A 25,251-nucleotide genomic window follows, 5' to 3' on the forward strand; every position below is an offset into this window, starting at 1 on the left:
AAAGGTGCGTGCGCAGTAGTTTAATGCCCCCCCACCAGAAAACCTGTAAATGTAATTAAGCGACAGGGAGTGAGGTCGTAAAGCGAGTTCAATAACGTTGCCCCGGTGCTTGAAAGATCACATCCAGTCGGTGTGCGTTCGAACAATTGAAGATGCAAAAACATGTCGAACTCGACGAACTTGGACCACGCCGGCACAATCTGTCGATTCCAGGTAAGCCCATCATTTATATACGTGTTGAACAGCGCAGAGAAAAGAGTTGAACGCAGATGCGGGTAGATTGCGGCGACAAGAAGAAACAAAAAAATCCAATCGAGTCGTGTCATAAAACGAGCTTACTTTATGAGCTTGTTATATGCCAAACGTCATCAGAAGACACATTGTGTGCACTGCGTGAATCGATCGGCATAGCATTGTGTACAGAACGATCGATAAGCAGCACCGAATCAAAGACCGGCCGAGTTTTTGACATCAGTCGATGGAAACCCAGCATATGAGAAGAAGGACATGGACAAAGAAAAACGGGCCATTTAGCGGAAAATAATTGGCAAGCTGCAACAACGTGTGAACAGCGTTATTCATCTCGTGCAGTCCGAACGAGACAAACAAACAAAACAAAAAAAGATGATAAGACACATCAAAAGAAGGGCCGAAACCAATCAGCAAGTAGATGCTCTTTAGACCAAGACGCAAAGAGGAAATCGATCCATTTCCTCGTTGACACGCCTCAACAGCAATATGAAGCCTTCTTTCCTCTTTTCAACATATTTGACCAACAATTTCGTCTTCTTCTTTTAAAGGTGAGTAGCCGGCGAATCAGAAAAGAGATACATCTCCCCCCACTCCCGCCTTTTCCCATCACCTTAACAAACATAGAACGCGTCTGCGAAGAGTTCGATCCCGAGTCCTGTCAACCCTTCGTCTCCTCTCTCTCTCTCTCTGATGCCCACCCCTTTCATCACATTTTCAATGGCGTCAGCTACGATCCCGACTCCACCCCCCCTACAACCCACTCGCTAAACTCCTTGCTATGCCAGCCAGAAATAATTGACTGAAGATATTGATTTCCACGTCAAAAGACGCCGGTCTTTCTTTTCCAGCCTTCTCTTCTGCCCGTTGGGTCCAAAACGTTCTCGGCCAGCATTTAACATCGCCATTACATTTCGTATACACATGGCGGTTGGCGATGCAGTTCAAGTTCATGACCAAACTACTAAATCTAAGGACTACGACAGGCGTCATTTCCTCTTTCAAACAAAACACTTTGAATAAAGAGGGGAAAAAGAAGTTAAAGAAACGGGGAAAAAAAAAAAAAATGAAAAGATGTGCATTCATAACGTGCCAACCCACTTGCAACGGGAGGGTTGGGTGTTTTTATGTATGCGGTGGTGAGATGAATGGAGCCAGCTTACCTGGTGGCGGTGAAGTAATGAGGCGTGATGGGATCTCGTTCGTCGAGCGGATACAACAACGGAGTGGTTAGAGTCTCGGATGCATAATCGAAGAAGGTGTCCTCGGTGGATGGACCTGGCTGGTCCACGACGGTGATAACAGGCACTGGTCGGTTAAAACGCTGCACGATCCTCCTGTCGGCCAACAGTTGCGACACGACGCACTCGTCGCGGAACAATTGGGAAGCACGAGCCGTCGAAGACGACACATTTGCATCGTCGTCACTTTCTTCCACCTCAGTTGCATTCTCATCTTCCTCGTCGTCCACATCCGGCGATGTCTCTTCATCTTCCGTCGCTGACTCTTCCGCATCTGATTCGCCAATCGAGTCATCTTCTTCATTATCACATTCAGCCGAATCGTTCAAATCACACTTGACTTCGCCATCGCTTGGCGTCGCTCCTTCAATCCCGGCCAACGTGATTGGATTGGCAGTCCTGTCTCCGGCATCCGATGCGAGCGAAGCCGGAGCAGCCAGTCGGGCCGTTTTGGCGCGGCCCAATTTTCGGCGGACGGCGTAGTGACGTCGATGCCGGTAGTTGGTCGTCATCATGTCCGTGTCGCACGTATAATGCGGACAGCCCTGGGCAGAATCCGACTCGGCCTCCATGACTGCGCTGCCGCTAAGATTCATATCGACAGAGAGAGAGGAAAAAGAGGCCGTTCTTTTTACTATTCTTTGGCATGTAACAACCAGGCGAACGAGAGTGCAAACCAACCCAATGCAAGTGCTTGTTTTAGACCATCACCAAAAGCTGTGCGAATGAATGAGACTGCGAAACTGCTGGCACGTGACATCTTCGTCCAAGTGTTCCAATCGTTTTACATTCTGCGGTGAAGAGGCAACATTCAATTCAAACAGTTACATAGCGCCCATCGATTGCGTTTGTTTTGCCGCACGATTGCTAACCACTTTTAAATTGCCGATCGAACAACAGTGACGTGCAGTGACCAGTGCCCACAACGAATCCATATTTTTGGCTATTTCCTTACGACCATATTCGGCCAGCGAAGCTCAAAGTCAATAACGACTCCATCTTTCTTTTTCTTTCCGAACGCTTTGGCTGTAGCGTTTTCGAACGGACGTTATAGGAAATGGGATTGTTTAGAAGAGGGGGAAAAAATAATAATAATGTCCTCCTCGCAGCCGCTACCGTCAATCAACGCGACAACAAATAGAAGTCTGGACAGAGAAGGACATGGTCGAAAACAAAGAAACAGTCCAGCAGCAGCAAAAAAAAAAAAGAGACACGGGTGCCAAATTCAGCTGTTGGTTCTATATTAGAACTGTGCCGAGGTTGAGCTCCACTGTCGCCAAATCGACTTGCGAACGGAAACTCGCCCCCCCTCCCCAAACCGGAATCAGACGATATTTGAAATGGCAACACAAAAAAAAAGGCGGCACTGTCGTGATCACTCGTTGAAAGATAAGAAAGATAAAACACGTCTGAAACAAGTTTCGATCCTCCTTGTCACACCTCACACACACAACCGTGTATTACACACTACGCCCCACAATACGGCCAGGTAGCATGTTGAAGAGTATACACACAGAGAGGAGACCAAGGTCAACGCGAGAAGGAACGCAGAGATACACACACACATGTGTGTGTGAACCAAAGGGGCGAGAGGGTCAGACACGGATGAGAGAGTAGAGAAAGAGGTATGAACGACGCCGATTCCGGCGAGTGAATGGTTATGCCGGGGCTGCCGTATTTCTCTTTCCCTCCCACAACGTCGTTCCCTGGAAACAAACCTCCCCCCACCTCCAACCGATCGACGCTGGCGACGTCTCAAACTAGTCCCGAAACACATACACAAGGCCTTGCCCCTTTGGTCTCCGGCTGCCATGTTCCTCTATTCACGTCATACTGCAACCACACACACACACACACACACACGTCTTTTTTTTTTTCTTCTTCTTTAACTGATGGATTGGCCGTGTGTCTCTCGTCTGTCGGTGCCAATAACCCAAAGGCACGTCCCAATCAAATTGACGCGTACTAAAAGTGACTCAGTATATATATACATAAGTGATAAATTATTCAGGCAAAACAAGCGAGTATAGATGCATTCACTTATTTATCGATTCAAGATTTGGCTAACAAAAAAAAAAAAAGGATTTACGTATACAAAACGTGACAGTTGGAAAAAAGGGCTAATCGAACGTCGGGAAAAAACCTGTTGAGGACGAGCCCACTCGAACGTATCCGTTGGGCCACACCTCAGGAACGGTTATTATTGTTTTATACGTTTCATTAACTACCGTCCTATTTTTTTTTTGTGCACTTTCCTCCATCAATATCAATTACGTTCAATTATTTTTTTAAAGACAGAGGGGAACGAGCCATACCCAACTAACGAACAGGCAGTTTCGAGATTCAATTCCACGTAATTAAACCATGAAAAAAATATATAAATAAATAATTAACAAAAAAAAAAATGATGGTGGTCATTCCAAAACGAGTAAAAAGGGAAAGTGGTCGAACAACTTCACTGGTTTTTATACGAATAATTATTTATTTATGCAACTTGAAAGGCTACCAGGTGAACGAAACCTTTCGCTTTCCGGTTTTTTTTTCTTCTTCCTTTCATTTGAATCTGGATGTTCAACAGGCAGACGATTCAAAGATCGTCTGCCGTTCTTAATCCAAAAATAAGAGCCGTTAGTCGGTTTACCATTTACGGATCGTCATCTTGAAATTCATGGTTTGTGTGAATAGAAAAAGAACCGCAAAACACAGTTAGTTCGTGTCGGTTTGCCCTTCAAAATCTAACGCAGTGAAACGACTATTCACCCAAACGAAACGAGCAAACTTTTTGCGCCACCAATTGTTACGTCAATATAACCGATCTTCCGTGTAGTATAGTATAGTGCATTACCTCTATGCGCTGATGGGTACTTTTCGATCAAGATGCCATCTTTCGGAGGAAAAAAGTAAATCGTGAAGCGAAGAGAAAAGCTAATCAAACGGTAGCACAACAACAAGCCTAAAACAAAAAGAAAAAAGAAGAGAAATGCAAAGATGCTAAAGTCCTATACATGCCATTCACCGAATGCGACCGTCACACGAATGTCAATGCAAAAAAAAAAAGGAGGGTCGTTTTCATTAGCCAAGCCACGTCTAATCCGTTAGTAATCCTAATTGTTTTGATCTCCAACAGCGCAGAGTTTGATCTCCAACATGAGAAGCGCAGACGGGGAGCAAGACAAAAGGACGAGAGAATGCCACTTAGCAAGACGAGAAAGTTCATTAAGGAAAGTCGACACGTCACACCGGTATCGCCCCTTTGCAAAAAACCAACACTGGCTTTAGAGATCTAACAGTAGACACTAAGCATTTGTTTTGTGTTCAAAACAATTTGATGATGCAAACCGAAACGTAATGTGATACAAACACACACATGCGCATCTTTGGTATCGACCATTTATGTATCGATCAATACAGATTTTTTTTCTTTTCTTTCTTTGGTTGCGAACGAGTTTTCTCTGGGGGTTCAAGTTAACTTGCGACTATTGGTGTAAATACATTCATGTTATTCAATAAAGACAGCGATGTCAAAATCGTAACATGAATGAATGCCCAGTACGTGGGATTTCACACAGCCGGTGGACAAAAAGACGACTTGCAGCAGGTGAATAAATAATTCTCCACGTCATCAGTGTGGAACTATTTTTTTTTCCCCTTCCTCATACCATCTGCTGGCTTCAACGTGCATCTGCTTAGCGTCGCCCACAAACATTTCAAGAACAAACGACTGGAATGCTTCTCAAGGCTACACGTATTACAAGATTCATTCTCACGTAGTTGCAGCTCTGAGCAAGTGCATTTTAAAATTTAAAGAGACATGGCAACAGCGTTGCTACAGACAAATTTATGGAAATCTACTTGAAATAGTTTGAATACTAGAAAGAAAGAAAGAAATGCCAGAAAAATACATTTAACCACGGGTCATCTATACTGAATCAAAGGCAAACGCAATAAGAAAACGCTTAGACTCTCAGTCGCTTCGGAATGGACTTGGCGGTCCCACGAGAAGATCAGTTTACATCCTCGGACAAAGCGAGAAGTTCTTATGTTGATGCTAATAAATGAAATTGAAACACTCACTTCGTGAAGATCGCCCGTGAACCCGCGCTATGTAAATTCAAAAGTCTTAAAATTCAAAACAAAAAAAAAGGACTGGGCATTTCTTCCGCCAAATAAACCAAGAAGGTTTCCACGAAATTACACAATCTTGTCTCGAGAAAGGATGGCAAGCAATGGTCAAAATTAAATGAAGCAGAATTGCTATTCATAACTACAAAAGTCGAAGGTTTCGCGCCACCGCTTATAACAAAAAGCAGTGTGTTATACGATAATTCAGGACGTGACAGAAAAGAAGAAACAAACTTTCGTTTTCCCGTTCGCCATTTTTCATGACGTACTCAACAAGGTCAACAGCCATGAAATTGAAGCAGGAAAGAAAAAATTCCTCAGGGAGCTCAGGTGGTAAGTAATGTTAAGAAAGCAAACGCAAGATGATTGCGTGGTAATGCATCCACGTGGACGCAAGTGTACACGATGGATATGATGTCCGAAAAAGATTATTCTATCGTTCAGTTTGAAAATCAAAATCGTCAAAACGAATCAAACAACAGCCCAATCTGAGGAAAAGAAGCTGCTGACTAACCTCCCCCTACATACAACCAAAATCATGGTGTGTTGATCCAGGGCACCCATGCTTTAAAGAAAGCAGTCAAAATAGCAACTAGCTACCTTAGATTTTTAAAACGGTCACTAGAGTGGCACTACTTTGATGCTGTTATGCAGAGTGCACGAAAATCAAGCACCGTCATCAATATTTTGTGCAAGCAATACTACACTAAAAAGCAAAGCCAAAAATGTCAAGACTTACTTTTTTACAGTTGAAACTGAATGAAGAATGTGTGGGTTGTCATTTGAGATTGAGTCTATGAATATTTCTTGGCCTTTGGGAACATTTCCATTTCCATCTTCGAACATAGCTGGTATCCAAAGCCCTGTCATGGTCACGGAACTTCCTTTCCTGAAACAGATCAGACAAAAAATTGCTATAATATAATAAAAAGTGATGGATGCATATGGTTAGCTGTCAACTATTCACAGAAATCCTTCAAGCAATTATAGAAAACCAAAAAACAGACAAACCATGTTAAAAATGCATATGGTGTACGAGAGTATACTCAGATATACCCAGTGGCAACAATAACCTTGATGTGCAACACATTTCCCATGATGCTCTGAAGGCCATCATTGTTAAGAAGGATATGGATTTGAATTAAAAGTTCAGGTATTAGTATACTGAACACACTTCACTTAATACATGAAATAAATGTTAGCATTAGAAAAAGTCAGAATTCCATGAAAAGAATTTCCGATCAACGTTAGGTGTGTTCATTTGAGTTTCAAAAAAAATCATCTGTTGATGTAAATTCGCCAATCATACCATGAAGTAATTGTTGTGTCATTCTACAGCTATTTGGCAGCAATCAAATCAGAACTTTTATGAAGGAATTTCCTCAATTAAACTGACTGAAAATCGACAACTAAATTACTTTAAACGATACATTAAGAACAATAACTTCTCCACATGACTGGGGCTGAAGTTAAAACAACATTCAACACCACCACTTGTCGGAAACTGACAAATGTTTTCTTTTGCCACCAAGCATACAGTACCATCTATCGCGTGGAATTGCAACTCTAGCGGTATCGTACCACTGTGGCTACCCACATGCGGTAACAATGTACAGTACTCAAACTCTTAAAAGACCGTGAGAAAAATATTTTCTGCCAAGCAATTCATTGCGTTTCATAAGATTTCAGTTAGACGTACTGTATCTTAGCACTTGTTTGCCGATTTAAATGTTGGGCCAGTTCCGTTAGGCGTTGTCGTGTAAGTCATTATCGTTTGAGAATCGGATATTCAAATTCAGCACCAGTTAAATGAATATCGGAAGACGAGGGAATAATTTATGAAAAAGAAAGGCGATACATTTTTTTAAATTCTAAATGAGCAAGGGATTTCATCATTTTAACTTGTACTGCAACTTGTTCTCAATCAAATGATCTTCAACAGATTTACTTACACAGCGTCGAAAATCTGTCACAAGTTTCAGAAAAAATGTTTTAGGGCTAACGGTATTTCCGAAGTGTAGGCTTACAACCAAGGGGCCCACGTCATAACTCATCGAAAAATTGACAACAGCATATGGGGTTACATTTTCAGGTGATGTACAGGACAGCAACGAAGTAATAGCTCTTTCACGATCGAGCAAAGACTTGGCATCGTTTTCAAGTAGAACTTGGCTAGCTAATAGCCCTTCCCGTTTGTTTGTGCACACATCAAATGGCACAGTCATTAAATAATTAGTCCTCCATTTCAAAAGAGAACCATTTTCGTCGTGAAGAATAGAGAAATCGGAATTCATTTGTTTACGTTTCTTTTTAATTTGGGTATTTTCTTCAAATTGAATGCCATAAGAGAAACTAAACAAACTACCTATAAATTGACCAACGGAACGAATCAGGTTTTCCGCTTGTTCAGGACTGGCCCCATCGTGAATCGGTTGGAATCTGAGAAATATTGAAGACTTAAGAGGAGATTCAACGACTTTGGCAGCCGAAAACTTCGTCTTTACGGTAGTTTTGAAGAGATCTAAAACTCTGGCTTCTTTTTTTACTTCCAAAATTCTTAAGCAGGTGTGCTCCGCTGATTCGCAAAGGGACTGGAACAACTCAAAATGCCGAAAATTAAAACATATGTTGAAGTCGAGTTGGAACGGGTCTTGAACACACAACAAGCTCAATTTCAAAGGAGGTCTCAAGTCACGGTTTTCGTTGTCGCACGACAGTTCTTCTTTAACAGGATGAGTAGAATCTTTAAAGTCGGTTTTCGGTACAAGTTTCCCTTGCAGCGGACACACAACCATTTCGCTCGCATTGAGGTTCCGGTAAAAACGAAAAAACCCAATCAATAAATCCATAATGGTTATCTCGGTATTAATTGATCCTGCAACGGATGGTACTTTGTAACTTATGTTCCATCCATTGCAGGACATCCGTTCCTCAACTGGCACTGCGCTCTGCAACGACTCTACACTTGGGATAAGAGGGGATCCATTTGTTGTAAATAGTATACAGCCATGAGAGTTAAGGCATAACTCGACAAGGACGATTCGGGAGAACTAATCAAACGATGACTCTTCGCCCAGAATTTTAGTGCGTACAAATAAGGTCTGATTCGGATATCGAAGCTTTGTAGGGAGAACAAAAGCTTCGAGTTTTGGACGCCGATGATATTATTGCAAGTGAGGTCGCATTTGATTCCTGTTGGAAAGTGGACGAATTTTAAAAGTGGTATCCGAGCGTTGGAGATGACGAACAAATCGGATACGTCTGGATGACGGCGTATGATGTTAGATGCTCGACGGAGAACGTCAAGCACATTTTCCCGCTGTTTCTTCAGAGTTTCTTCTTGAAAAGAAAATGGCTCCCTAACAGAGGGTATACTGGCATCTATAAATAGAGGATTTTCTATTTACATTTTCTAATTTACAATTTTTAATTTCGAAGTTCAATACAAACAAAGTTTCTTTTCATACTTGTCGGAGTTTCCATGAAGATGTCAAGATCTGATTCACCGCGAAAGGCCAATCTAGAAACAGACGATCCAAACAGGTGAATTCGGCAAGATGGAAATTCGAGTGACAACCATTCCTCTAGCGTTGAGATAATCTGTGACTGTCGGCGCTTTTCTTCTTCTGTGACTTCCAAGACTGTGACCAGCGAACGAATCTGCTCGTCAATAGACATCTCAGGGTTTGTTTTCATAGATTCTTCTAATGCGTTTTTAAAAATTTCTATGTGGCTCACCACACCATCTAGAACATAGTGAAACATAGGAGAAAAGAAGTGTATACATTTGATTAGATTTCCAATAGAAACTTTGATGAACATGTTTAGATTCTAATAGCTTGGCGCATCTTCCTTCTACTAACATCTACACGTGCTAGGACGAAAACACAAGACATACTAGGGGGTATGTCCATTTATATAATAACGGAGCAGTAGCTCACGGAAACAAATGGACAACTAATGATACCCGCTAATTTACACAAGCTAGATTAAGAAGCATCTATGATAAATTAAGGAAATTTTTAAAGTTAAAATGAACCTTTTGGTACGGTTGTTTGATGCTGAACGGCTCTCCGTGGTCGAACCAAAAGTTCACTTCCTCCAACATGGTGAGAGCTTTTCAATGCTGCATGTGCTTGCTTTCTTTAAACAAGGTAATTTCATAATAAACTTTAGATAGCACTACAATTCTTGATGAATCCACTCACCTTAACTTGAACTGCAACAGCGTTTGGTTGTCTGTTTCATATCTTTGGATGGCAACCACTTGTCCAAAGCTTTTAAAATATTCTAGCAATGTTGTATTGCTTACTGAAGTTGGAATTCCTTTTCATTTTGTTCCAAAACACATTTCAATAATAACATTAAAATATTAGAACACTCAATTAATTACTCACTCTTTAAAGGTCTTACCTGTAATATAAACTCCTTCACTGCATGCTTGCTCCTCTATTCTTCTTTTTCTTTGTGCTTTGTTTAACAGAGACATATGCTTTTTCCCATTCAAATGTTGTTCCATACTGCTATGTCGATCCACCCTGATGTTGCAAACAGCACAAAATTGTTTTTCCATATAGGTTGCCTTTTTCTGGATCAAAATACAGGAGTTATGTACAATTATTGTCTACGGGAGTTTTGGTATGAGCAACCTCCAAAACTTTACGTACGAAATATTTGAACCCGTAACGGCCTTAATAGCAGTTAAAGACAAATTTAAACAAATACCGATAAGCGTACCTTAACCTTATCCATTTTTCTTCGGTATCTAATCAAGAATTTGTATCGATGTACACTCGATTCACGAAGGATAGCTCAATGCCGTGAATAACTGTTAAAGGGGGAAACAACTTCGTTAATTTGTTTTGGAACATGAGCAAAACGTGGCTTGATTTTGCAAAGCAGACAACATTTGCATTATTGAGCCACCAGATGTCCTAGATGTCTTAGATGTGAAGTGGGTGGTTTCTTCATATTTCACTGTGTAGTCCCACAGGACAGGAGTTTCTGAAGCAGTTTCACCGGTCGAAAACTCGGTAAGAATTGTGAGCTAGGTTTTTCGTTTATTTTTGCCAAAAACCTGGCACTTAGCCTTATCTTCGGAATGTTCAATGGTTGTGTTGAGTTTGGCAACGACACGGGGGGGTGACGTTTCAAAACTACTCCAAAATTACTGGTTTATGTTTCCAAAGGCTGACAAGACTCCACATTTAAATTTCTTAAAATCTTGTACATTCTGGTGATAGCCCTTCCAAAATTGAGTTCGTATTTTCCTGAGAAGATAACGTTATTAGGTTTGACAGCAATAAGTTTGTATGTTAACAATGTGTGAACACCAGTAACCTGTAAAAACAATTCTCATTCATTCGTATTGTTGTGCTTGTGTCACAGGCTACTGAAAACAGGAAAAGTATTTGAATTTAATCATTTTAATTGAAATAGAATTTTTTTGTTTTTAGATGATTTTATCAAAACAATAAGGCCTGAAGATTGTTTTGGGAACGTACTGGCTGCAAATGAGCCACAAAATGTTACAGGATTTTCTTTCTATTTTGTTTCTATTTTAAGGTCATCTCAAATTATAGCTAGACAGATTTGAAAAAGTGTTAATCGTCAAAGTTTATTGTACGATACGGGAGTCCTTTTACGAGGCAACACCATGAAATCAATATCGGTGGCTTCGTATACTCTTTGACAACTTGGCGCAAGCGCTCTCGCAACCATAGTTCTTTTTCAAATATACACGACTACAATAAGATTTGCTCTATGTTTATATTGTCATGTTTCTTTTAATTTTTTCCATTGCAGTTACGAGTGGATAACAGAAAGAGAATGCCGGCCGTCAGAGGAGATGGTATGCGAGGCCTGGCCGTCTTCATTTCAGACATTCGAAATTGTATGTTTTTTTTTCCTTTCTAATTGTTTTGTATTAACGCAATAATTAATGTTTTGAAAACCGTTATGCAGGCAAAAGCAAAGAAGCGGAAATCAAGCGAATTAATAAAGAATTGGCCAATATACGATCCAAATTTAAAGGGGACAAAACTTTAGATGGCTACCAAAAAAAGAAATATGTTTGCAAATTGTTGTTCATCTTCCTATTGGGACACGATATCGATTTCGGCCATATGGAGGCCGTCAATCTCCTGTCTTCCAATAAGTACACTGAAAAACAAATAGTAAGTCAAAATGCTTCGTCTTCTCCAACAATTTTGTTTACTAACATTTACTATTCCAAATATCGTTATCTAGGGTTATCTTTTCATCTCTGTGCTGGTAAATACCAACAGCGATTTGATCCGCTTGATCATTCAGAGCATAAAGAATGACCTAGCTTCACGAAATCCGATTCATGTCAATTTGGCACTTCAGTGCATTGCCAATATTGGGAGCAAAGAAATGGCCGAAACGTTCGGTACAGAAATCCCGAAACTGCTTGTGTCGGGGTATACATTTAATTTTTCTATCAGTGTTTCGAAATAAGGCCTGTTTTAAATTAATGAACTATGAATAGAGACACTATGGATGTTGTTAAGCAATCGGCTGCCCTCTGCCTTTTGAGATTGCTACGAACGTGTCCCGAAGTCATACCCAGTGGAGAATGGACATCACGCATCATTCATTTATTGAACGACCAACATCTAGGAGTTGTGACGGCTGCTGCTTCTTTGATTGAAGCTCTGGTGAAACGTAACACTGACGAATATAAAGGATGCGTTAGTCTAGCCGTGTCTCGTCTGAGTCGGGTAATTAAAAGAATTTCATTAAAAACTTTATTTTCCTATTCCAATGTATTCTGGAATTTTAGATCGTGACAGCAAGCTACACAGATTTACAGGACTACACTTATTACTTCGTGCCAGCTCCTTGGTTGTCTGTTAAGCTTCTGAGACTACTTCAAAACTATCCACCACCGGGTACAGCGTTAGTTCCATTCAATATTAATATAGTTCTAATTATGAACAATTCTTTTTCTTGAAGAGGATGCCGGCGTTCGTGGACGTCTAACTGAATGCTTAGAAACTATCTTGAACAAGGCGCAAGAACCGCCAAAATCGAAGAAAGTACAGCATTCCAATGCTAAAAACGCGGTGCTCTTTGAGGCAATTAGCCTAATCATCCATGCTGATAGGTAGGTTTCTTATACAAAGTAAATGGATTTACAATTTTCATTGCTCTGTCACGATGGGCTATTGCCCCGCCGTATTGTCAGTGTTGCATTCTTAATTCCCTTTCGCGTAATTCACTGCCGAAATCTAAATTTCTTTTTCTTGTTTGTACATTCTAGTGACGCAACGTTGCTTGTTCGTGGGTGTAATCAACTCGGTCAGTTCTTATCCCACCGTGAAACGAACTTGAGATATCTAGCGCTGGAGTCACTTTGTCTGTTGGCCACGTCAGAATTTTCTCACGACTCTGTCAAAAAGCATCAGGAGACGGTCATCAATGCGCTCAAGGTAAAATGTATTCTTGCCATCACGAGAAATGAATTAACAATTCAATTTTCTTTTTCTAGACCGAACGGGATGTATCGGTTCGTCAACGGGCTGTGGATCTCCTGTATGCCATGTGCGACAAGAGCAACGCCGAAGAGATTGTCCAGGAAATGTTAAATTATCTCGAAACTGCCGACTATTCTATTCGAGAGGAAATGGTTTGTTTTTATCGATTGATTGCTACCAAATTTTCTCTACCGATGTGATTCTTTCAGGTGTTGAAAGTAGCTATTCTTAGCCGAAAAATATGCCACAGACTACACGTGGTACGTCGATGTTATTCTCAATCTGATTCGCATCGCCGGTGACTATGTTTCCGACGAAGTGTGGTTCCGCGTTATCCAGATTGTTATAAACAGAGATGATGTCCAAGGTTACGCAGCTAAAACTGTTTTCGAAGTATGTACTTTTTTTTCTCTCGTAAACTGTGTAATTCATTCGATTTTAACGGGAATTTTAAAACACAGGCTCTTCAGGCGCCAGCGTGTCACGAAAATATGGTGAAAGTAGGTTCCTATGTTTTAGGGGAGTTTGGTAATCTTATTGCAGGAGACCAGCGCTCTTCCCCCGCTGTCCAGTTCCAACTTCTACATTCCAAAGTAACATCAACTCTTAAATTTTTGTCTTAACGTCATGCTCACCAAATTTTACCTTTTTAGTACCACCTCTGCTCGGCCAATACCCGCGCTCTTTTGCTAACTACATACGTTAAATTCGTCAACTTGTTTCCGGAGATCAAACATCTCATCCAAGACGTGTTCAAAGCTGACAATAACCTACGCAGTGCAGATGCCGAGCTTCAGCAAAGAGCATCCGAATACCTTCAACTCAGCATTGTCGCTTCCACAGATGTCCTGGTAGGATTTTCTTTACTGGATTTTGCCCTATTGAAAAGCACATGTGATTAGTTCGAATCTTTGGCATGATGTTTATCATTTTCATTTTGCTACGCAGGCTACAGTTCTAGAAGAGATGCCTCCATTCCCAGAACGGGAATCTTCAATTTTGGCCATCTTGAAAAAGAAGAAACCGGGCCGTGTTGCCGAGCCCGGATCGGCGGGAAGCGATGGAGCTACCCCGAAAGAGCGAAAAAGCCCTGCGTTGAATGCGGTGGCGAATCACTCGAACCATAATACTAGCGGCCAGAGCAACGATCTTCTTGGTCTGGCGTCTCCTTCTGCACCGACAACCACACCTAATCCTGCTCCATTGGTCGACATGCTTGCCGACGTGTTCAGCTCAGCTTCACCGCCGAGTGTCAATAATGGATTCGGTTCTTCATTCCAACCGATCGACAATTTGAAAAAGTATTTCACTTTTTCCAATTTATTTTTTATTGCAATAGTTTCCCCAAGTCTATTTCCGCAATGTGCATTTTCCACGTTTTACCACCGTTTCTTCTATCATTTTGTTTCGTTTAGTATTTATTATCTAAAGTTTCTTCTTTCTACGAAAGTCTAGACATCATAACTAAGATTTCTTTGAATTATCGCCTTCTGTTTGTAACTGTAAGGCCATTCAGTTTTCCGCTATGCTTAATAATGGTATCGTTATTTGTGGTTAGGTTTGCTTGCAAAAATAACGGAGTGCTTTTTGAAAACGACCTACTACAAATCGGAGTCAAGTCTGAATTCCGCCAAAATCTCGGGCGCATTGCGCTCTATTTTGGCAATAAAACATCGTTCGCTCTACAGGTAGTCAACGAGACTCATCCATACGAAATTCTTGGCCTTTTAAAAAAATCTATATACATGTTGTGATTTAGGGCTTTTCTTCGTCGGTGGGAACTCCAGGAGATCTAGCAACGAAACTGATTCTCCAAGTGAAACCCGTCGATGTGAACGTGGATGCCGGTGCACAAATTCAACAGCTGGTCAATGTCGAATGCGTCGACGAGTTTTTGGGTAAGACTTTTTTTGTTGTTGTTTTTCTGAGCTACTGTAATTACGTTTGTTTTTACGAGACTGGTCAGTGACTAACGTGAGCTATTTCTTTCTAGAATATCCGACGCTAACAATTCTCTTCCTCTACAACGGAGTCCAACAACGGCTGAGCCTCAAGTTGCCGTTGACAATTAACAAGTTTTTTGAACCGACCGAAATGAACTCTGAAGCGTTTTTCAGCCGTTGGAAGAATCTCAGCGGGTGGGTGACGAGCGTATTTAAATAAATAGTTACGGTTAACGAATATGGTTCATAATTCAGATCCAATCAAGAAGCTCAGAAAATATTCCAAGCCACTCAACCAATCGATGCATCTCACATTCGCACGAAATTGATCGGCACAGGTATGAAATTGCTAGATGGTATTGATCCCAACCCCGAGAACTACGTTAGTGCTGGCATCATACACACTCGAACGCAACAGATTGGTTGCTTATTACGGCTTGAACCGAACCGGCAAGCCCAGGTGAGAGAAAACGAATTCATAAAATTAACAATTGCGTGAGCTAAATGCGTTCGCCCATTCGTTTCAGATGTATCGTCTAACGATTCGCTCGAGCAAGGATTCGGTGGCAAAACTGATATGCGATCTTCTCTGCGACCAGTTTTGACCAGCAGGTGTGTAAACTGAACTTATACAGCAACGGCAACAGCTGACATCTACCTAAATAAAAGGGGGGCGATTATCGTTGTTCGAAATGACCCAAGATTTCCTGAAACAACTTAAGAAATGCGGCAAACGTCAATCTTGTTTGTAATAGACAAACCATTTTTGATGATGGCTATACCGAAAAAAAAAACACTTAAAAATCGGTCATTTTCCCTCCTCCACCTCCCCCTTCTGTCTCTTTTAAAAGGAAAAATCTGTTTGAAAATTCCCAAGTTAAAATATTTCTTAGTTGTCTCGTGCACTTTATATCCCGCTTTACCATATTATCTCCTTGTACTTTAAAAAAAAAATTATTCCGGTGACTGAGGTTGATTGAATTGCTTCTTACCTCGGCATCTAAGGAAAAGTTAGCGCGGCGTAAAGATAAGCCATTTATTCTTTGTGCAGTTCTACTGTTTGTCGTACTTCAGTTTTTTTGTTGATTTTTTTTTTTTTTCATCATTGTTACTTATTTAGCTGTTTATTCTCAAACGCCCTTACTCTCTATACCCCGGACTCTTTTCTCCCAACAACAACAACAAGAAAAGGAAAAAAAAAAAATAATAATAAAAAAGTAAAATACACTGTGCACGTGTTCTCTGTTGAAACTGAACATCTTCCCAATATCCTACGTTTGTTTACTAACGTAATTCGAGTTAAATTAGTACTCAAAACTGTTAACCGAGTGGAAATGGTTGCCGAACCATAGACTGTTGCTGCGTAGCGCTCGTTTCCAAGGAGAATGTAATTAGGTTGTTCATTTACGTCAAATTTTTTAAGTCTACAGTGATCAGCTGTTTATCTTGGACTCGGCAAAACGTGAATATTCAGCAACGATGTAAATCAAGTAATAATAGTATAATAAGTAATGATAGTTAAATCAGCCATAATTTGTAAAGGGATGAATCATTGAATGAATATGTAAAATTCATAAATTGTTGACATACGTTAACACTCAAATTATCAATGCAAAGCTCAACGTGTTTACGTTTAATAGTTGGGATCAACCAAATATGTAGGCCATGTCATTTTAATACCCATTTTCGTTAAGTACTTTTAAATTTTATTCGTCTGTAATAAGTACAGCATTAGGTTGAGCACCACGTGTGTTGTCAAAATCAACGTAATTGTTTAGCCTCTTAGCTTTTGAATGACGTGAAAAAGGTTGTAGCAAGTTGAACGAAAAGCGTTTCCCAAGGGAATATCAAAGGCCAGCGAGGTAGGGCAGAGCTGGTGAAGTATAAATTTCTAGAAAAAAAGCAAGGCACCACCGATTTTTACGTCTGTCTACAACTGTGAAGGTCCCGCGACGTCTGCTAAATCGCTTGTTCAAAGTCATCTGCTGCAAAGCAGTATAACCTACATAGTAAATGTGACGTTCGTCTGACAAGGGCCTGACGAGCGGCTGATGAGGGTCTGACTAGGTAACAGGCAAAACGATTTCGTCCCTTAAAAATCATTACGAAAGGTTTCACAACATTTTCGAATAGCCAATATGTAAGGTTGTTGTTATTTTACCTGGGTACATTTCATCTCTAGGGGAGGTCTGTTAAATGTCAAATTATGTTAGACTACCCTGAATCCAAACATTCTAGTCGGGGCCACCGATAAATGTGTAAACACGAGTAGACTGCATTTTAAGCTCCGATTTACTTTTCGAAGGCAACAACAAAAAAACGAAAACGATTAGAAAAGTCAAACAGAATCAGGAAATGAGAAAGTGATGGCCGACGACGGCCCAATTTCTCGAATAAATTAGAAAACTTCTATTAGTTATTTTTAGCTTGTGAAAATCTCGTTATAGTGACAGACAAGTAGGACATTTACGAATAGCTCAACCTTGTATAGTGTGTGTTGAAATTGCTGTTCAGTGCCCACAGTGATGACGAGCTTCCTAATAACCGTCCTCGTCAAAGAGCATTTGGAAGCTGACGGTAGACATAGAATACGATTGTGGGATAAAAACTGGTTTTTTCGAAATAAGAAAATAGACGGCCTAAAGCACCAATGGCGTTTGAAGGATAGGTTCACCTTTGATTGATTGATGTGCCGCATTAACCCTCCAGAAATTACAATTTCAAATGTAATTTTCAGTTTGTTTCCATATTACTTTTTGCCCCAACCCTCTCCCCGCCACACAATCGACTAGAGCAATTCACCCTAGTAAAATGTAGAGATAAGATAAGCTCGATTTTAATGTGTTTTACATGTTATACGTGCACGTGTTATCTTTCTATACCGCGTTACGGGCCAAGTGCTCTAGAAATTTCTCTACGGGCAAGTTTAAATGATTTTTTTTTTATTTAAATAATTATTATTTTCTGTCTTAATTGAATCAAATGTAAGCTTAATCAATTAATCCTTGTCTGATATTCACATTATCTTTTAGTGCCATTTTGTCAACAAATACACAGTACACGGAAAACGCGCACAAACATCTGTTTCACGAAAAAAAAAGGTGGCCCCATTAAAAACACACACACACACGGTATCGCGACACGTAATTTGCCTAAAAATTTTACTTCTGTTCATTCCTATTCGTATTTATTTTTGCAATACAAAAAGTCGAAATCCCAAACAAATAAAAATAGTAATTTAGGTGAAAAATAAGGGTTGGGAAAGAATAAATTAGACAAGCGCGTGTATGTAAAAAAAAAAAAGAAAGAAAAAAAAAAAAAATTTCAAATACCCCCCCCCCCTTTTTTTTATCTACAACTTGTGCTTTGGGCTTTATAGCGACTTTGCGTGTGTATGGCCAGTGCCGGCAGCCGGCGAACCGGCAGTTGTCTCTGAACCTTCGACGAGTGAACAGGTGGATTGAAATTCTTCGTCATCCACCCCTCACACACACACACACACACATCTTGTTTTCGTTTTCCATATTCGAACAAGTTTTGAATATTTTGTTGGCAATTGTTTTATGAGCCACTTGTGCAAGACTGAAATTCAAGAAATCTGAAGGTCTTGGAACGTTCGTTTCGTCAAACTATCGCGTTACGTTCTGTTTTTGGTCTGATTGCAAAGGTCGGTGTCAGTTGGACAGGAAATATCTGGCAAATTTTTTTTTTTTTCGAGACTTAAGTGGGCGAGAAAATCTACACCAAGAAAAAAAACCGCAATAAACGTGGTGCTTGTCTCGTTTTTTTTTTTTTTCGCAAAGTCCCGGAAGGAAATGAACTGACTTCAAAGTCTCTCCTTTTTCTCGTGCTCTATGTGAATTTTCGTGCATCAAAACATTACGTGAAGGTTGAACAATCTTTGCTTCTTCTTCTTCTTTCCGGGATTGTCAACGAAAAATAAAATAACAATAAATTACAGTGAACGAAATGGATGCTTTCGATAGCTTAGAACAGCCATTATGTGACTACAATGAGAGCATGGATGCTCTGCCAGAACTGTGGGAAACTGATTCTTTTCAGTCGGTAAGTCTTTTTGTTTTTTTTCTCTCTCTAAACATTGTTGTGTGAACATCCGTCGATACGACAGACTTAAAACGATCCCTGTTCTAACTAAACGCTGAGCTCGAAAGGTAAAGGAGTACGTTGACGTAAATGTTGGGTGGGACTCGGTCACGTGCGAGATGGGACTAGTGAAAACATTTTCCTGAAGTGGGGGCGGAAATCTTTACTCTATTACACGGCAAAAAAAATAAAAGGAAAGAGGTGGCTGTTGATGGCTTTTAAAAAAAAAGAATCAAGTCTCGTGTGCATTGCGCTTCCTCTTAAAAATGACCGAAAGTTACCGTTGACCTTCAGGTAGAAAATGTTGTGTTCTTTTGTTGGGAATACGATGGGGCGTTATCTTGACCGTAGGGAAGAAAATTATTTTCCTATTGATCTTCGTGGTCTTGAAAAACATGAAATATTTGTGAAAACTTTCTCTGTAGATAGAGCACATGAAATTAGAGTCGTAATTTTTGGTCTGCGTGATTACCTGTTTGATACCAAAATTGAAAGTCTTCTGTGTTTGATATGTCATCGCTCCTGGCGTTCAAGGCCACGCTTGCTGGAACTCCGATAAAAGAAGCTGAGCTTGAATACGAAATTGGATGGCATTTTTATTTTGTTGTAGACGTGCACCGGCAGAGAATTTTCCTTTGTAACAGAACCGGTTCTCTGTTTTAAATGTCGTTGGAAGACGAGTTCACTGGCCCAGCATTTTCGTCGTCATTTTTTCTGCACAATTGCCAAATTTCATTTTTTATTTCCAAGTTAAAATCGATCATTTCAAATGGCTAAAAGAATATAGTCCAATCTTTTCACTTGCACTTTTGAACGGGTTTCACAACGGTCACAGATGTTGTAATCTTTCAACGAACGTGGGGGGAACTCCTAGATGTCATTAGAACGAGGAAAAACAATTCGTTTTGTTTCGTTTTGAAAATGATAGTCAAACGTTTGAGAGTACGCACAATAAATAAAAATTGCTTTTCGTTTCTACACGATAAGAAATGCCTCCCAAAAGGAAACGGCGTCTGAACGGATGAGCACCGCCATTTTCGAACATATGTGCCGTTTGACAGTTCTAAAATTATGGAATTTTAGATAAGCACGTTTGTTTGGAAAAAAACAAAAACAAAACAAAGTCCATGTTTATACGACTGCACAGAATCTATTCGAAAGAATTTATTCTTTTTCTTAAACCCTATAAATCTGAAACAAGAGGACACGATTTTTTCTTTTAAATAAATTTGGCACATTGTTGGTTTATGCTAATTCTAAGCCTTTTGTCGTACTGCTGTTACTTTGCACTGTGGTGCGTTTAGCAGCAGAGCGGGAAGTGTGGGGAGAGTTCATTAGCCGATGGTCAAGGACAAGCAGTGAAACTCTTTTTCTTGTTATTCTTCCTATTTTCTTCGTTGAGTCTCTATCTTTCGTTCGGCTCGTTACTTGCTTCTCATTCCCTCCCCCTGTTCTTTTTGTGTGTGTATGGCCAACTGAGCGTGCAACGCTTGTTCTCTTCGTCCCTAACAGATGGTAATTCTTCTGCTAGTGCACTTGTTACTCACAAAAGAGGAGAAAGAGTTTTAAAACTTTTGACTTTCACTCTTCGAGTCATCTAAATAGTAGCCATGAGACTACGTTTTACTTGTTTATGTACCACACACACACACACACACAAAATGTTGGTGTCATTTCGGTCAACAGTTCCTCCTTCGTTCGCCTTGAAAAGCAGTCACACAACACCACAAAGTAAATAACAAAAAAACAAAAAAAAAACTTACGAACCTTTTTCAGCCATTTTTTGTCGTCTGCTTTTTTTTTTCCGTCTGTGTTTGCCTACGTGATTCAACTGTGTTCGAATCCACTAAAAAGGTTACACAGCATTCCGACTTTTTTCTCGTTGCTTTGTCTTTTTTTCGTCATGACAAGTCCAAACACATTTTTTAAAATGTAGAATTAACTAAATTTGAATTTTCACACATTATTGTGGGCGTTTTTTTTTTAAATTTTCGTCAACCAGTCGATGGTGGTGGAATTGCAAGACACGGAGAGCTACGAACACGCCGATTGGCCAACTGGGTTAAGTTTCAGTTTGATGCCTGTCGAAGATGACGGCAACGACGATCTCTCCGCCAGCGACACGGGCATGGTGGTGTTACACGATCGGCTCATCACCGATACGACCAACAAAGTCTTGATTAACCCCGTTCGCCGCTACGCCAGTCGCGCTCATCCCAATTCGTCCTTCTACACCGAGGCATCGCTCATGAATTCCAAGGACAATACGAGCACGTTCAACATCACTATCGGTAGCCGAGGGGAAGTTGAAATTTCTGAAGACACCGATTCGAGTACAGGTAAAACAGGTTCCCCCTTTTTTTTTTTTGTAGAAATGAGATGGTTCACCCAGTAAAGAAATCATAAACATGTTGGTTGTGTCCAGGAATAGGAAACCCGTTTTGCGATCCACTTTCACTGGGCGTCAAGACGGAACCAACTTCTCCACGGCCTGCGTCTCCTTCGACGTTCATCGACGCCCAGTTTGATTTGAAAAATTCCCGCTCGGAATCGCGGAAGCGATCCATTTCGTTTTCCAGCACTTCGTGCAACCGCGAACGACCCACTGCCAAGGTGATCAATAATTTTTTTTTTTGTGATTTTTTTTGCATTATTGGACGTGTAATCATTTCAGACGAAGGCAGTGCCTGCAAACAGCCGTCTAATGCTGACCAGAGTGGCAAACACTTCGTGCTCTAATAAATCAGGTGAACCATATATATTTTTTTTTCATAACCCCATTTTTCTTTTATAAAACGTTTCGTTTACATTGTCGTACACGCACGTATACATTAACGCATATGGCGACGCACTTGCGACACACTTGTTGCGGCAGATCGAACTACCTTTCGCTTATGGCACCCACCTTTTTTTTTTTCTATCTTTACGACCTGTAAATTTGTCTGTATGATATAAAAAAAAAAAAAAACATTTTATGAGATACCACACGTTCTAGAAACTTGAAAAATTACAGAGAAAATGATCAATGTGTCCCTTTTTTTTTGTTCGAAAATTTTCAATTTCTTTGATTTGCATATTTGCGCGTCATCGAAGCTGGCTTCTCGCTGCCCCCGACACCGCCGTCGTCGACGTCGAGCGACAGCGAAGGAAGTCTATCGCCAGAAAGAGAAGCTGCCTCTCCCAAATCGGAAGCATCAGGCAGCGAAAACGGAACTAGAAGATTAAATCAGGCCGGACGCGTTCTCTTAACCACCAAGCCATTACCTGACCCGTTCGGCAGCGGAAGCAGCCGCCATCCTATCAATAGCCCTCTGATCAGCTACCAACCTGTAATTGAAAATCGTGAATTGAATCAAAACATTATTTTAATCCCAAAAAAAATTAAATTTATTTTTAACTTGTAGAAAGGTTCGACTGGAGTGCTTCAACTGACGGAGGAGGAGAAAAGAACGCTATTATCTGAAGGCTATCCGGTACCGACACGGTTGCCGCTTACGAAAGCCGAAGAAAAGTCGTTGAAAAAAATTCGCCGTAAAATCAAAAACAAAATCTCAGCTCAAGAGTCGCGTCGGAAAAAGAAAGAGTACATGGACACGCTTGAGGTAAAAACAAAAATTTGTTATTTAAATGTAGGTATATATTCGGGGCGGTTGGAGGGTGGTATATATACGTAGTTTATGCAGTCAATGAAGGGCGTGTGCTAATTTTTTTGCCCGCCCTCTCGATGACAGAGACGAGCTCAAGTGCTGGCCGACGAAAACAGCGACTATCGCCAGCGGCTTCACAAGTTGGAGACGGACAATGCGGCCCTTCAGCTTCAACTGACGCGCCTCAAGCACCTCTGTAGTAAGCGATCGAACATCGTGGATCTAAACTCTCATCAGATGGACGAAATGGTAATGTGAATAGATATTGTCTACGATTGTGATGGACAGCCGTAATGGAACTCAGACATTTCGTTTACATTATGTATAGTCTATACCTATTAAAGAAGTCGATGACTGCTTTTCAACTAGAGGCTAAATGTTGGTGACTGACAGATGAAATGAGCCTGTCAAATCATTCCGTCCGTTTTTGGGGTAAATCGATTTTTTCGTTTCTACATTAAACACTTTCTCTTGTATTGATGCAGACATGTGATTTATTTGCATAGAGTAGGAAATACCTGATACTCCGTTGCACATCTGTAATAGCTAGTCTTTAAAAAACAAAATGTTCCGATTTTAGACGTCGATCCTGATTTTTGGCATTGCGCTCCCCTCATGTGCGCGCCATCGGCTATTACGGCGACGGAATTCATACATTTCCTATTCTTATTATAGAAGAAGAAAAAAGAAAAGGGGGGGGGGAGCTGTTGCAAATTTTGCTTAGCTGGATTATGTTTTTTAAGACTAGCGCGTGCAATCGGTTCACGCCAAAATAACGTCGATCAGTTCTCATGTTTATTCACGTTCTCGACACCTTAAACGTTGTTGTTCCACCACTGTTTGTTTTCCCCGTGTTTGTTTTTCTAAAATTGAGGCATTGAATACGGTGACTGGTTTAAAATATTGTGTGCTGTTCTACATATTTTGACCCGTGTGTTTTTTTTGTTTGCGTGTGTTTGTTTTGAATTGCGGTTGATTTCATTTTTTCACATGGGATTCTTGAACTTTCATCGGTTATATTTGGGATCATGTAGCTCTCATCGTCGCGTTTCATTCATTTTTTCCCCCGTTTCGTTTGAAATTTCTGTTCCTTTCTTTTTTGTTCTTAAATGTATCGTTTGTTTCAGGACACGCATTATTATTACACGATTGATTGCTTTTTTTTACAAATGTGGATTTAAATATTTAATTTTTACCTATTTTTGGATTGCGTGAAACACGTTGGGGAAAATGAAAACGAAGCGTAAGTTAAATCAAAGACAAGACAACGTTAAGGGCTTGATGATTGATGATTCATTTTCTTTTCTCACAACAGGCAGGGACTACATGGGAAAACGATGGCCTGATAATGCTGCAGATTTTCTTGAATTATTGTCTCTTAACTTCTTTGTTTCATACTAAAACTGGGATGACATTCAAATCGTAAAAAAAAAATTTGTTTTTATAACTTTTAGAGAATTTCAAGGGCTTAAATGAGACGAAAGAAAAATAATAAGATGTTGTGGAAAATGCGGCTGAGCTCATAGTCGCATGGCTGAATGAAACGTGTGACTTACCGCTACCTACCAACAGCACGTAACGTTGAAATGCACGTGATTACATCCATTGCATTTTATTTTTTTATGTGTACAACCATAAAATCTTTAGACTAATAAGCTTTCTGCGACTTAATGTGACTAGAAAAGTATGTATTTTTTTTTTAATTATGCGTCAACCTGAAATCTTGATTAATAAAACAGTAGTTTATTAAGGCACTGATAAAAGTGATGAACTTCTGCCAACCTGCGATCCTGCAACGCAGGATGACTGAAACGCATATTTCTCACAATTACATTCCAAGTTGACGGTTGGTAAAAAACATTCAACTAGAAAAAGCCTTGCATACCCTGAAAATATACCATCTGTCGAAAAATATTGAAAGCACCGATTTTTACTTTGAGGTCTTCACGTTTCCGGCAACTATTAACATTCCGAAAAGAACAAACCCCTTTTTTTCTTTTTCTTCCTAAGTTGCAAGCAAGTCGTAAATTTTAAAGGCAAGGGGTTTTCTTGTAAACAACAGGTGTGCATCACGTTCCGTGTACTCAATGGCTGCACACAGTGCACGTCCAACGGTGGCCCACTCACTGCAATGCGCACTGTATCCTTGAAATTTGAAGGAAATTTTAATTTCACAAGCCATAGTTGATTTGATTCAGGCATTTAAGACATAAGTCTTAATCTTATAGTTAGGTTGGACGCAATGCACGGGGAAAGGGATTTATAATTTGAAAGAAACAAAGATGATATTGTTTTAGCAGCTAAATCTGTAAAAAGTGTAATAAAAAAATACGTAATTGAAACAAACAAATACACCGTCAGGCTTTTTCGGGGTTCCCCCGTTTTTTTCAAGAGGCCAAATTATGAAAATTTTTTTAAAATTTCTTCTATCCTCACAGCCAATTCA

General features: G+C 40.2%; 4 protein-coding genes and 1 long non-coding RNA gene across 9 annotated transcripts in view; 2 read left to right on the forward strand and 3 right to left on the reverse strand.

Annotated features, from left to right (window-relative positions):
- Positions 1-7,119, reverse strand: part of LOC116930207 (diacylglycerol kinase zeta) — a 42,541-nt gene extending 35,422 nt beyond the window's left edge. The window contains exons 1-3 of one of the 2 annotated variants that reach the window (XM_045174306.1): positions 6,922-7,119; positions 6,352-6,501; positions 1,413-2,075 (exon numbers count right to left, since the gene is read on the reverse strand). In XM_045174306.1, the coding sequence (XP_045030241.1) occupies positions 1,413-2,075; positions 6,352-6,482 (794 nt within the window). In that variant the 5' untranslated portion in view covers positions 6,483-6,501; positions 6,922-7,119. Of the gene's footprint in view, positions 1-1,412; positions 2,076-6,351; positions 6,502-6,623; positions 6,759-6,921 lie in introns of those variants that run through there. The other variant, XM_045174314.1, reaches the window with a different exon arrangement.
- Positions 7,120-7,499: 380 nt separating this feature from the next.
- Positions 7,500-10,508, reverse strand: LOC116930209 (speckle targeted PIP5K1A-regulated poly(A) polymerase). Its single transcript, XM_032937605.2, is given in 7 exon segments — positions 7,500-8,592; positions 8,595-8,993; positions 9,080-9,358; positions 9,652-9,755; positions 9,821-9,938; positions 10,026-10,200; positions 10,350-10,508. Coding segments are annotated over 7 exon segments (2,178 nt in total). The 5' UTR covers positions 10,365-10,508; the 3' UTR covers positions 7,500-7,504.
- LOC116930208 (AP-2 complex subunit alpha) lies at positions 10,508-16,321 on the forward strand. The gene is given in 19 exon segments (XM_032937604.2): positions 10,508-10,645; positions 11,418-11,505; positions 11,577-11,788; positions 11,862-12,055; positions 12,124-12,355; positions 12,418-12,526; positions 12,591-12,741; positions 12,898-13,066; positions 13,126-13,263; positions 13,321-13,338; positions 13,340-13,504; positions 13,573-13,704; positions 13,765-13,962; positions 14,060-14,412; positions 14,670-14,799; positions 14,871-15,009; positions 15,105-15,249; positions 15,310-15,514; positions 15,582-16,321. Coding segments are annotated over 18 exon segments (2,832 nt in total). The 5' UTR covers positions 10,508-10,645; positions 11,418-11,441; the 3' UTR covers positions 15,660-16,321.
- On the reverse strand, positions 15,828-20,275 carry LOC116930212. Its single transcript, XR_004398297.2, has 2 exons — positions 19,631-20,275; positions 15,828-19,543 (listed from the first exon to the last, which is right to left on the reverse strand). It is a non-coding gene; the product is annotated as an uncharacterized LOC116930212 (long non-coding RNA).
- LOC116930210 (cyclic AMP response element-binding protein A) lies at positions 18,469-23,975 on the forward strand. Of its 4 annotated transcripts, none has more exons than XR_006647056.1 (9): positions 18,469-19,119; positions 21,161-21,497; positions 21,584-21,771; positions 21,833-21,905; positions 22,252-22,487; positions 22,563-22,760; positions 22,890-23,054; positions 23,134-23,237; positions 23,312-23,975. XR_006647056.1 is itself a non-coding variant. In XM_032937606.2 (8 exons), exons 1-8 carry the CDS (start codon positions 19,024-19,026, stop codon positions 23,179-23,181), a joined length of 1,341 nt encoding a protein of 446 aa, XP_032793497.1. In that variant the 5' UTR covers positions 18,469-19,023; the 3' UTR covers positions 23,182-23,975. The 4 variants fall into 4 exon arrangements, 2 of the variants coding, with proteins under 2 accessions (XP_032793497.1, XP_045030313.1); XR_006647055.1 differs by having other exon boundaries at positions 23,317-23,975; XM_032937606.2 differs by having other exon boundaries at positions 23,134-23,975.
- The last annotated feature ends 1,276 nt before the right edge of the window (positions 23,976-25,251 follow it).

Source organism: Daphnia magna, linkage group LG1, assembly GCF_020631705.1.
Source record: "Daphnia magna isolate NIES linkage group LG1, ASM2063170v1.1, whole genome shotgun sequence".
Classification (NCBI taxonomy): domain Eukaryota; kingdom Metazoa; phylum Arthropoda; class Branchiopoda; order Diplostraca; family Daphniidae; genus Daphnia; species Daphnia magna.